The sequence below is a fragment of the Balaenoptera musculus genome, chromosome 16, assembly GCF_009873245.2.
Source record: "Balaenoptera musculus isolate JJ_BM4_2016_0621 chromosome 16, mBalMus1.pri.v3, whole genome shotgun sequence".
Taxonomy (NCBI): domain Eukaryota; kingdom Metazoa; phylum Chordata; class Mammalia; order Artiodactyla; family Balaenopteridae; genus Balaenoptera; species Balaenoptera musculus.
In genome coordinates this window covers 12,165,344-12,175,910 of record NC_045800.1, presented here as the reverse complement: position 1 = coordinate 12,175,910, position 10,567 = coordinate 12,165,344, and the positions used below count along the sequence as shown (strand labels likewise).

The following is a 10,567-nucleotide window of genomic DNA, read 5'->3' as shown; positions in this document are numbered from 1 at the left end:
TGTTTTGAGCCACTATGTTGGTGATAACTTGTTGCAGCAGCAAAAGGAAACTAATATGTCTCCCACCAAAGTATCATCAACTGGTTGCTTGTCTGTCCACCCCCATCAGAGTGTAAGCTCCATGAGTTCAGAAGTATGCCCGTCTTATTCACACTCAGCCCAAGGCCCTGATGGTGAACAAATAAACCTGAGAGCTGGAAAGGGCCAAGAAATCACTTAGGCCACCTAATTATTTTAAATGAGAGAAAACTGAGGCCCAGAGAAGGGCAATGACTTGCTTAAGGCTGCTCAATCTGTACCAGCCTGGGACACCACCCTGCCTTCTGGTCCCTAAGCCATAGAAGCCCCAGGACAGGCACTGTCAGGGCACAAGAAACCCTAGGGAACTCAGGACAGCTGGGAAAGTCAGGTAAGACCGAGAGAAGATGTCTAAAATGACTTGAGCAATCTTAAAAATGTTAATCCCAATGGAGTCCCTGGTCCACCAGTAACTACTAGGGCAGAACTGCGCCCAGCACCCGCCTGATCGGCTCAATTAGAAAGACACTTTCACCTGAAGCTTTAGAACGGCCCATGGGCACGTAGTTAATGGCAAACTGAAGGCCTGCTTTCAAGAATCTTATACAGCAGAAACTAACACAACATTGTAAGGCAATTATACTCCAATAAAGATGTTAAGAAAAAGAAAAAAAATCTTAGCATTTCACTCTTCTGGCCAGAGTCAAAGCTTTGGGCAAATTAGGAAAAGGTACTTCTTCCACAAGACATCTTTTTCCATCTGTCAGAATATTGTCATAATATACCATTCCATTAGAAAAAGACACTTTACTCCCGATTTGCCAGAAAACTATCAGAGATTCACTCACACGTGTATTACCACGTCTATGAAGTACAAGACACCCCCTTAGATGCGAAGCCCTTGCACAGTGCACAACCTGCGGAACCATACACAGCAGCCCTGTTAGGCAGTCTGGTCTCATCCCCTTCACTGACCTCATCTTCCCTCACCTCAGCCCTCAGGCCCATTGGAAAACAACCTTGACCTCATAGTTTACCATTTCATGTCTAACTCCTCCACTAGGGGCCCCAGCTTTTACTCCCTTCCCCTTGCAGACAGCAGGGGTTGAGGATGAGCATGAGAAGCCTGATAGTCCCAGTCAGAAAGAAGGTGAGGAGGTAGGGAGACAGCAAGTAGTGAATGCTAACTGAATGTCTATGGGCCAGGAGCTGGTTGAGGAAATCTGGTAGCTCCCAGCACAGGCCTTGGAGAAAGCCCACCCACTACCTACTGGGGAGATGCTGGGTACACTTTTTTAGCCTCCGAAAACCTCATTTTCCTTTCTGTGAAAAGGGTATGATTGTAGCACTGCCGGAAGGATTTAAGAAACTATGAGCTCATGCTGGTGCCTGTAAAGGCTCTGGACGTGCGAGCTGTTGTTATTTCTATTATTATCAGCACCATCAGCCCAGGGACATCTGCCCTTCAGGCTGTCAGCTTCCAGGCATATCTTGCTTTAAACAAAATTGGGACGATACATATTTCTAAAAGCAAACCACATGGCTAGGAGGAGGGAGGGTGTGTTACAAAGAGAAACGATTACTCGTTATACTAAAGTACCCATTACTAGATAAATAGAAAAATCCACACCGCTTCTGAGTGGAATTGGTTTTCTTTGGGAACAATTTCTGACACGCTGGATGGGCCCAGTTTGGCCCCAGGCGGCTCCTTGTACCATCTCCTTCTGCCCCCCACTGCCTGTGCTCCTAGCCGTCCTCCCCCAGGCGAGCCCCAGAAACCCCATGGCCAGAGGATGACCGGGTGCATCCAAGTAGGCACAGCCCAGCTTTGGAGAGGGACACAGGTTAAAATGTGAGCTCTGCAGCCTCCCCTCGTGGATAACACGAGGGCAATCACAGCACCCACCTCGTGGAGCAGCCGTGTAAGTGGTACCAAGACGATGCTATAAAGCACCTGGTCTGATGGTCGTGGTGTTACCATTACTAATATCAGCTGGGAGACTTCAGCGCAAGGCAGGGTGGGTAAGAGAAGAGCCACCCCAAAGCCCCTGTTCTCAGTTCTCTGGATTTTCTTCCTGCCCCCGTTTATACACACACACAATTCTGACATGGTTGTCACCTCCATCTGGCCAGAATGTTGTATCCCACCTTTTTGATAGAATTCCCAAATGCATTTTTTTCATGTTACTACGTCTCAATTAGAGTGAATTCAGCTGCAAGTAAAAGAATACCTGACTTGTAGCGGCTGAAACAATAAAGATGTTTAATTATCTTGTGTAACAAATCACAAGACTTCAACAGAAATGTCACCAAGCCTCCATTTTTTTTTTTTAATATAGCTTTTCCAGGCAGCCATCACCAGTGTGCCAGCTTTTTATCCCTTAAGACTTTTGTCACCTCTGGGCTGCCTCAGCTCCACAACCTGCCAGTGACCAGAAGAAGGTGAGGTTCCTGGTCTTTTTTTTTTCTTTTCTTTTCTTTTTAAAGAAGGGAGCAAACTCCCTCTCAGAGCCCACCTAACAGACATCCCCTTATATTTCAGGGACCGGACCTGGGTCACCAGCCCTCTCCTAGTAAAATCAGGGAAAATAGGCTGTTTCTGCTGGTTCACACCCATCACAGCTCACCCACATAGGGCGAGGGAGAGACTGTGCCAGTACACAATTAAGAAAGCAAGAAGGAGAAAGTGGCTGTCACTTTACACGATTAGCCCCCTTGCTGATCGAGGAAGGAGCTGGAGCCCAAGAGTGGTAAAGTCCCGCGTCCAAGGCCACAGGCGACTTTGCAGAAGGACCATGATAAAAACCCAGCCACTGGCCCAGCAAGCTCCTGCCACTTCACCACGTGGCTTCTCAACCCACTACAGCCGCCTCTAAGCCCCAAAGGGCAGAAGCCCCGTCCCCAGGACCCTCTGAGCTCGGCCAGAGGCATGACATGCACAAAGTCAACACCGTTACAGAAGTGAGCCCCTGACATACCCAGGCCCCAGGGCGGGGGGAGCCAAAGCACTTCCTGCCCCTCGCGAGAGCTTGGCAGGCGGGTCAGCAGGAACCCAGAGCCTGACAAACAGCATCTCTGTAGCTGCCTGGACACCCGCCAAGCTGCCTCATTCCCTAGGGCTGACCTCATGTTTCTGAAGAGCCTCAAGACGCCTGAGGTCTGTGTGTTGCCTCTCATGGTTCAGTTCTGCTGCCAGCAAAGGAAATGGCCCAGGATGGCGGCTGGGGGCCACGTGGAGAGGTGGAAACTCAGAGCCCAAGCATCCCTCCCCACCACCCACCCCTGCCCTGCCCGACTTGTGCCACACAGGCCCCGTTCCAGAAGAAACTGAGCAACGCTGTCTAACCTCTGAGATGAGGCCCATCCTGATCTGCCTTCCTGCTTCCATCAATCTGAAGGTATCCCTCGAAGACACTGTCACAGTCTGACTCTTTCCGTTTCATTCCAGACTTCTGGAAAGGGAACAAAAAGGCAGTCAGACTTCATCTATCGGAGCATCTAAGAACATCTCAGAAGTCAGTTCCACTGCCTCAAAGAGAGCTGGAGAGCTCATCTGAGGCCTGTGCTTGGTGACAAAAGTAACTGCTGATTTACCCTAGAACTGGACCAGGCAGCCACTCCAGCCTTTCTGCGGTCACTGACAGTGTACTGAGGCCCAGGGTGTCACCCGCCAAAAAAAAAAAGCCTTTATGAACTTGGCCTCCACTTCCAGACATTCTTTCAGGGCAAAACACCTACTGTGGGCAAGGCCAACAGCAGACAAGGTGAGCAGCCTAGGGAAAGAGCACAGAGCCAGGCCCCCAGGACACGTGAGCATCCTTTCACTTCTCTCCAGGGCATCTATCTCACAATCACCACAACCCACCCACCCAGGCTGTAGCTCCGAATCAAGGCATTTGTTTCCATTCATGTTCACTTAAAAGTGTTTATTCCCCTTGCAAAACCACAAGGGCTAAAAAATCATGGGAGGGAGGAAAGAAGGCCTCGCTTATTTGCCAGCCTCTCTTTGGCCTGACCAAGGCGGACTGGGCCCGGCAGCTGGCGGTTTTAAACTTTCCTTGCAGAAGTTTTTCTCAGAATGGTAGCTCCAGTCTTCAGAACTTGAAAAGCCTGCATACCTTGCAAGTATGCAGGCTGCAGGAATTTTCCATTTATAGAATAATATTCTTCATACCACTCTGGGGGCCAGCGTTCTCGTGGTAAGAGCTTGGAGTTCAGTGTCAGCAAACCCGCCACACTTCTGCAGGAGCCCCACGCCATCTGGGCCCTTTTATTTATTTTTGGTGGGAGACGGGAGGAAATAAAGGAATAGCTTTTTAACTTGAGTGCCAACACAAACTTGGAAAAGGAACTGGGTTGGCAAGTGCAGAATATCACTGCCTGGTTTGGGGACTTAACTGTTAGGGAGTAGTAGGTGAGGAAGAGACTGAAAAACATATCTTCCACCCCACACGCAGACAGGTGGCCAGAACAGGCATCACGTTACCACCTCAAGGCCTTCCCCATGCCTGCTACGTGGCCTCTGGATTGCTCCTGAGGGCAGGGGCCCACGCCAAAGGCACAAGGCCCCATCTCACTTCTCTTCTTCTAGTTTTCCCTGTGTGCTACACTAGATTTCTGCTGATGCATGCACAAAGTCTGAAATACCTTCAGGTTCCATGATATAGTGGGAAGGCCACCATGCCAGTCATGAAGAGGCCTGAGTCCTAGTTCTGGCTGTGACAAATTCACCATGTGACCTTAAAGGAGCCCTTCTCTTCTCTGGGTCTCATTTTCTTCATCTGTAAAGTAAGATCAGAGTGAATGATCCCAAAGATCCCTTCCACTGCTAATATTCTGACTCACTCATTCATTCTAATGTTAACCTGTGCCAGCGCTAGGTTCTGGGCATCCCCTCCTGGGCTATTCTAAACCTGCTGGGCGCAGCCAGACCCATAAGCATAGCCTAATGACCGCTAATGACGGCTGCAACACCAGCCTCCCAGTCCTTGTGTCAATAGCCACAGCTCCTCCAGAGAGAGGAAGGAAAACCCTGCCCTGCCCCATGAAGCCAACCCTGCCTGCCAGCTCAGCCACCAGAGGAGGCGTTTTCCCTGTCCCACAGTACCCTACAAGAATCCTCCCAGCAGCTAATACCTTTCCTACTTTCCATCTTTTTAAAAAATGTATTGCCGCTTCTCCTGGGAAGGACATAACCACCTTGCAGCCACCTAATCAAGTCTTCTGATTTATTTTCCAATTTTTTAGAGAAATTTTTTTATTCATTTCAAAGTATTCAACTGTGACGCTGAATACGCTGTGTTATTCAAATTGCACATACACCTCAGACTTTAATACAGCCCCCTGACCCGGGGTTGGGGGTGAGGCAGGGAGCGTGGGGAGCTACACACACACACACACACCAATCACTGTCCTAAGGCCGGAAGGTTATCTGGCCCAGCCCGCATCCCCACCTGTCACCAGCGAATGGCCACCTAGTCTCCGAACACCTGTTGGGAGGTACGTCGAGCTGTGGGAAAGTCCTGCGTCCTTCCACTACTTACTAGGCAAGAACCAAAACCTCTCTGAACCTCTCTGAGGTTTCTGCGAGGATTTCACCCAGTTGAAAGCTCTCCAAAACGCTGTGCAAACGGAAGTTACTTGATTGCTAGGCTGCTCGACTTAAAAACTGCATCCTTAGGTCGCGCCAAGTCTTGCCTCCCCACGTCTTTTCCTGCAGATGCTGGTGAGAAGGAGAGAGGAAAGAAGGGGTTTCTCAGAAGGCTAGCCCAGGGCACTAAGGGCTGGGAAGTGGGTCTCACCACCAGGCCGAGGGAGATCCAGGCCTGGTCATCGGTTCCAAACCGAGGGAACAAGGCGAAGGCGAAGGCGGGCCTCAGCAGCCGCCCCTCCCGTACTCCTCTCCCCTACTTTCCCCTCCCCTCCCAGCTGCGCGGTAGGGCACGTCCCCTCCCCCGATTCACCAATCAGCGTCCGGAGCGGCGCCCGTGGCGCAGGGGGCTCAGGTCGGCAGCCAATTAGCGCAGCGGCCCGAGGCGGCGCCTCGCCCGCCCACTCCCAGAATGAAAGCCGCCCCGCAGCTGGCGAGGCTGGCGCAGCGCGTGGGGCGCGGGAGCCGGGCGGGCCAGAGCGGAGCGCGCTCACTGCCTGCCTGCCCGCCCGCCCCCCGCGCGTCCGCCTCCGCTCCGCCTCGGTCCGGGGCACGGGCGAGGTGGGCGAGGTGGCCGGGGCGGGGGAGGGCAGGGGGCAGGGCCGAGGCGACGAAGCCGGGGGCGGGGAGGAGCGGGGCCGGATAAAAGGCGGCGAGGCGGCCCCACCCCAAGGCAGGCCGGCGGGTAGGCTCGGCGCGTCCCTTCCGTCCGGCCCGCGCCGGCGGCGGGGAGGCGGCGCGCGCGGCCCGCAGCCCGCCCATGGAGGCTTTCCCCTGGGCGCCCCGCTCGCCCCGCCGCGGCCGTGCCCCCCCGCCCATGGCGCTCGTGCCCAGCGCCCGCTACGTGAGCTCCCAGCGCCCGGTGCACCCGCAGCCCTTCAGCTCGTGGAACGACTACCTGGGGCTCGCCACGCTCATCACCAAGGCGGTGGACGGCGAGCCGCGCTTCGGCTGCGCCCGCGGCGGGGACGGCGGCGGCGACGGCTCCCCGCCCTCCTCTCCTTCCTCGTCGTGCTGCTCCCCCCACGCTGGGGCCGGGCCCGGGACACTGGGGCCCGCGCTGGGGCCGCCCGACTACGACGACGACGACGACGACAGCGACGAGCTGGGATCCCGGGGCCGCTACCTGGGGGGCGCGCTGGAGCTGCGCACGCTGGAGCTGTGCGCGGACCCCGCCGAGGCCGGGCTGCTGGAGGAGCGTTTCGCCGAGCTGAGCCCGTTCGCTGGTCGCGCCGCTGCCGTGCTGCTGGGCTGCGCGCCCGCCGCTGCTGCCACCGCCGAAGTGGCGCCGCGCGAGGAGCGGGCCGCGGCGTGGGCGGCTGAGCCCAGGCTGCACGCCGCCTCCGGGGCGGCCGCCGCCCGGCTGCTCAAGCCTGAGCTGCAGGTGTGCGTGTTCTGCCGGAACAACAAGGAGGCGGTGGCGCTCTACACCACCCACATCCTGAAGGGACCCGACGGGCGAGTGCTGTGCCCCGTGCTGCGCCGCTACACGTGCCCCCTGTGCGGCGCCAGCGGCGACAACGCACACACCATCAAGTACTGCCCGCTGTCCAAAGTGCCGCCGCCGCCCGCCGCCCGCCCGCCGCCGCGCAGCGCCAGGGACGGCCTGCCCGGCAAGAAGCTGCGTTGAGGACCCGGGCTCCGGTCTGCTGCTGCCACCTGACGCCACCAGGGTCGCCGCCTGCCCACTCTCGTATTTGGTCTGCGCACTCTCCCTTGCTGTTGGGGAGCATGGAGCTCAGCAGTTGGCTCAACTTGGGATGTCGTCTTGTTTTTCTCAAAGGAAGCCGACGGTACTGAGTACTTTCCTGTCGAAGAGCGGTTGAGAATAGACGCTAAAGTCTTGATTTATCTCTAGTTTGTGCACATCCAGACGGTGAAGGCTGGGTATTCCGCTAACTGAAATGTGGCAACTTAGAGGCGCTGTTTATACGTCGACCTATTTTAGATGCGCATCAGTATGAAATTGTCTCAATCTAATCTTGGATGTTTAATTTTATGAATGGAGGCACTTTACTAGGTCTAGAATATTTTTTTAAAAGCCTCTTAACTGAACTTAACTGGCGATTTTATGGAATGTCAGCAAAATGACTTTTATTGTTTGAAACAAGTAATATTTCTGTTGTCCTTAATCAGTTATAATTCCAGGCGAAGCAACCCCCCTGCCTGGTAGTATCATTAAGTGAAGGCTTAGTAAACTTTCCAGTATTAGTTTGGGTGGGTGTTCCCTCCTTGTGGCTTGTTTTTGTCCTAGCTGGATGTAGCAGGTAGAATACAGCTCCTTATCCTTTTATGTACCAGATCTTTTATTACTGAACGAGCAACTAGCGTTTTCCACCTTTAAAAGTCGTGCCAAGTTATAATGTTGTGTATACACTTGAAAATGGTGCTGTTTAAAAAAACTTGTGCATTTATACAGTATGTTAATTCATTAATCTTGCCTTTAACTCTGGTACTTGGCCTTTTGTCTATGCCCCCCACCCCATTCCAGTTTTTCAGAACATTTGTCATCCTTCAGATCAAAAGGGAGCAGTATTAATTCACTCTGTCTGAATTGCTCAATTTCAGGGTTCCTAAATAGTGGAAAGCTCATTCCAGCTGTTGCCTCTCAAACTAAATGTAAGATGGAATCCTTTGAGCTCTGGAAAGTCAGTGTAATAACCTGGGTTCAGGAAGGTTCCACTCTGGGCTATGTTGGCTTTAGGCATCACAGGCAGTCCTCAAACTGATATAAGCACTAATTAAAGGAACTATTGGTGGGGGGGGGGAGGTGGGAGACAAGGAACACAGCCTCTCATGTTCCCAGTCTCACTGGAAGATTACCCTTCTCTTTCTGGAATCCCACCAGTTATCCATAAATGAGATTAAATCTAATCCTTAGCAAAGGTGCTTGACTCCTACTTTAACCTCCCACCCTCATTTTCAAATCCACTGTAGTGAGCACCACACCGTATCTACCATCAGGACAGACATAGAAGGCAAAAATGGAAATGAATTAAGATGAAGTCATCTGAAATGTATAAAATCACTATCTGAAAATACCAGCCAGAGATTTAGTCTATAGAGGTTCCAGGAGAGCTTAGCTAGGTTATTAAAAATTAGACTGCTTTCATGGTAAACAACTAACTTCCTCCGCAGCAAATTTGCCTGATGTGAACATCCTTTGAAGCTGCCGTAAACAACACTGGGGGATAGCTATGAGCGTTTATTGGTCAAAGGAAGGTGCATGGGCGGGGGATGGACGGGGACGATTTGTTGGTCAGGAAAAAATAATCCACTTGACTCGGCCTGGACTCAAGTAGCTTAATAAAACCATGAAATTAACTTATTTTCTTCAGTTTTGCTAGAAGACATACCAGTTTAAATTAGACTTGCTTTTTAAGGAGTTTTCAGGTCAACATGAATTCCTGTTACCTCTTGCCACTGCTCTAATTGTACCTTTTCAAGAGTCATTATTAACTGAGGGGTGCATTCTCCAGACCAGAAGATATGGTTAAGAAGGTGACTTAACCGTATCAGCCCCCCAAACTTGCCTGTTTTCCAGCTAACTTTAACTCCCAGTATTTTAAGCATGAACAGGGAATATCAGTAGTTTTGTAGAGATCTCTTATGAAAAGTTTACTAACCACGCTAATACATTTAAAAGCAACTCTCGATCTGAAACATGTTTTAAACACTTGAAAAGCTAAATTTAGGGTAAAAGAAACCCAATTTTTTGAAGTGTTAAAAAGTACCCACAATAGTGTGACAAAATTTCTCATTTTCATAAGAACAGACTGCATATTTGGCCAAAAAAAAAAAAAAAAAGTATGGAATCCTCAAAAGAGCTTCACCAACTGTGCAGGCACAGACTGCTTTATATTTTAAAATTATACCACAAATACACATGTACTTCAAAGAAAGTTTCAGTGTTGTTAGTCCTAATTTTCTAATCTGTTCTTAGCTACAGTATGAACATTCCATTAATTTCCTGTATTTCAGTTAGACTTATGAAATCATGAATCAGTCTACAGCCAAATCATGCCACACCATATAGGTGCCAACCTCCTCCTGGTAGCCACCATGGATAACTAGTAGGATGTCGAGTCTTTTTTGGGCCGCTGTCTCTGCCCTCAGACCCATCCATATTGACAGCAATAATATCCCCATCTAAAAATGCAGAAACCACTGGCAACATGGAAGACAGTGAGTAGGTGGGTCGTTCAGCTTTCCTTTGACACCTGTGAATAAGCACTGGGGGCGGGGTGAGGTTGTGAGGCCTTGACAGTGGAAACCGGAGAGCAGGATCACAAGCAGCTGCAGACTCTTCTGCCTTTATATCCTGTGCTCTGATTCCAATACCCAGGACAAAGGACTTGGGAGAACAGGACGTCTGGAAAAGGGTCTGGGCAGGAAGGGTGGTTTGCAGACTAGCCTGGAAACGTAACTATCAGACACGCATCTGTAACTCATCTAAACAAATCAGCGTAAATGAATCGTCTGCTGCAGCCGATCTGTGATGGCCCAGGTACAGTCCTGTTCTAGTAACTTAAGACAGAGCAGGTTACTGCCCCAAGTTTTTTCACTTGGTACAAAAGGAAAGACCCTCTCCTCACAAAAGAGGACCTTTTAAGACTTTCACTTGTTTGAAATCCAGATATTAAGAAAAATGTTTTTTAAAGTGTTTTTTTTTCACAGTTTTCATAAAGGTCTATTTCATTATTGGTGGGTAGCGCATTTAACAGTTAAATACATTTAAATAATGTATAGGTGACTGCACGACTGCAGCATTGGTAACTAGATAACCAATTCAACTAGAAACCAGCTAACAAGTAACTGCCTAAGTATTTAAAACACAGCTCTTTAGATCATCCTTTGTTTTGATCACCTTCCTGGGTGGAGGCAGGGGAAGCCTGCTGG

At 50.9% G+C, this 10,567-nt stretch overlaps 1 protein-coding gene across 1 annotated transcript; it reads left to right on the top strand.

The window, feature by feature from the left end:
• Nucleotides 1–6,297: 6,297 nt before the first annotated feature.
• Nucleotides 6,298–7,961, top strand: NANOS1 (nanos C2HC-type zinc finger 1). The gene has a single exon (XM_036828926.1). It carries the CDS (start codon nt 6,429–6,431, stop codon nt 7,296–7,298), a length of 870 nt encoding a protein of 289 aa, XP_036684821.1. The 5' UTR covers nt 6,298–6,428; the 3' UTR covers nt 7,299–7,961.
• The last annotated feature ends 2,606 nt before the right edge of the window (nt 7,962–10,567 follow it).

Coding starts and splice junctions, on each gene's coding strand:
- NANOS1 (XM_036828926.1), top strand. CDS start 6,429: ATGGAGGCTTTCCCCTGGGCGCCCCGCTCGCCCCGCCGCGGCCGTGCC.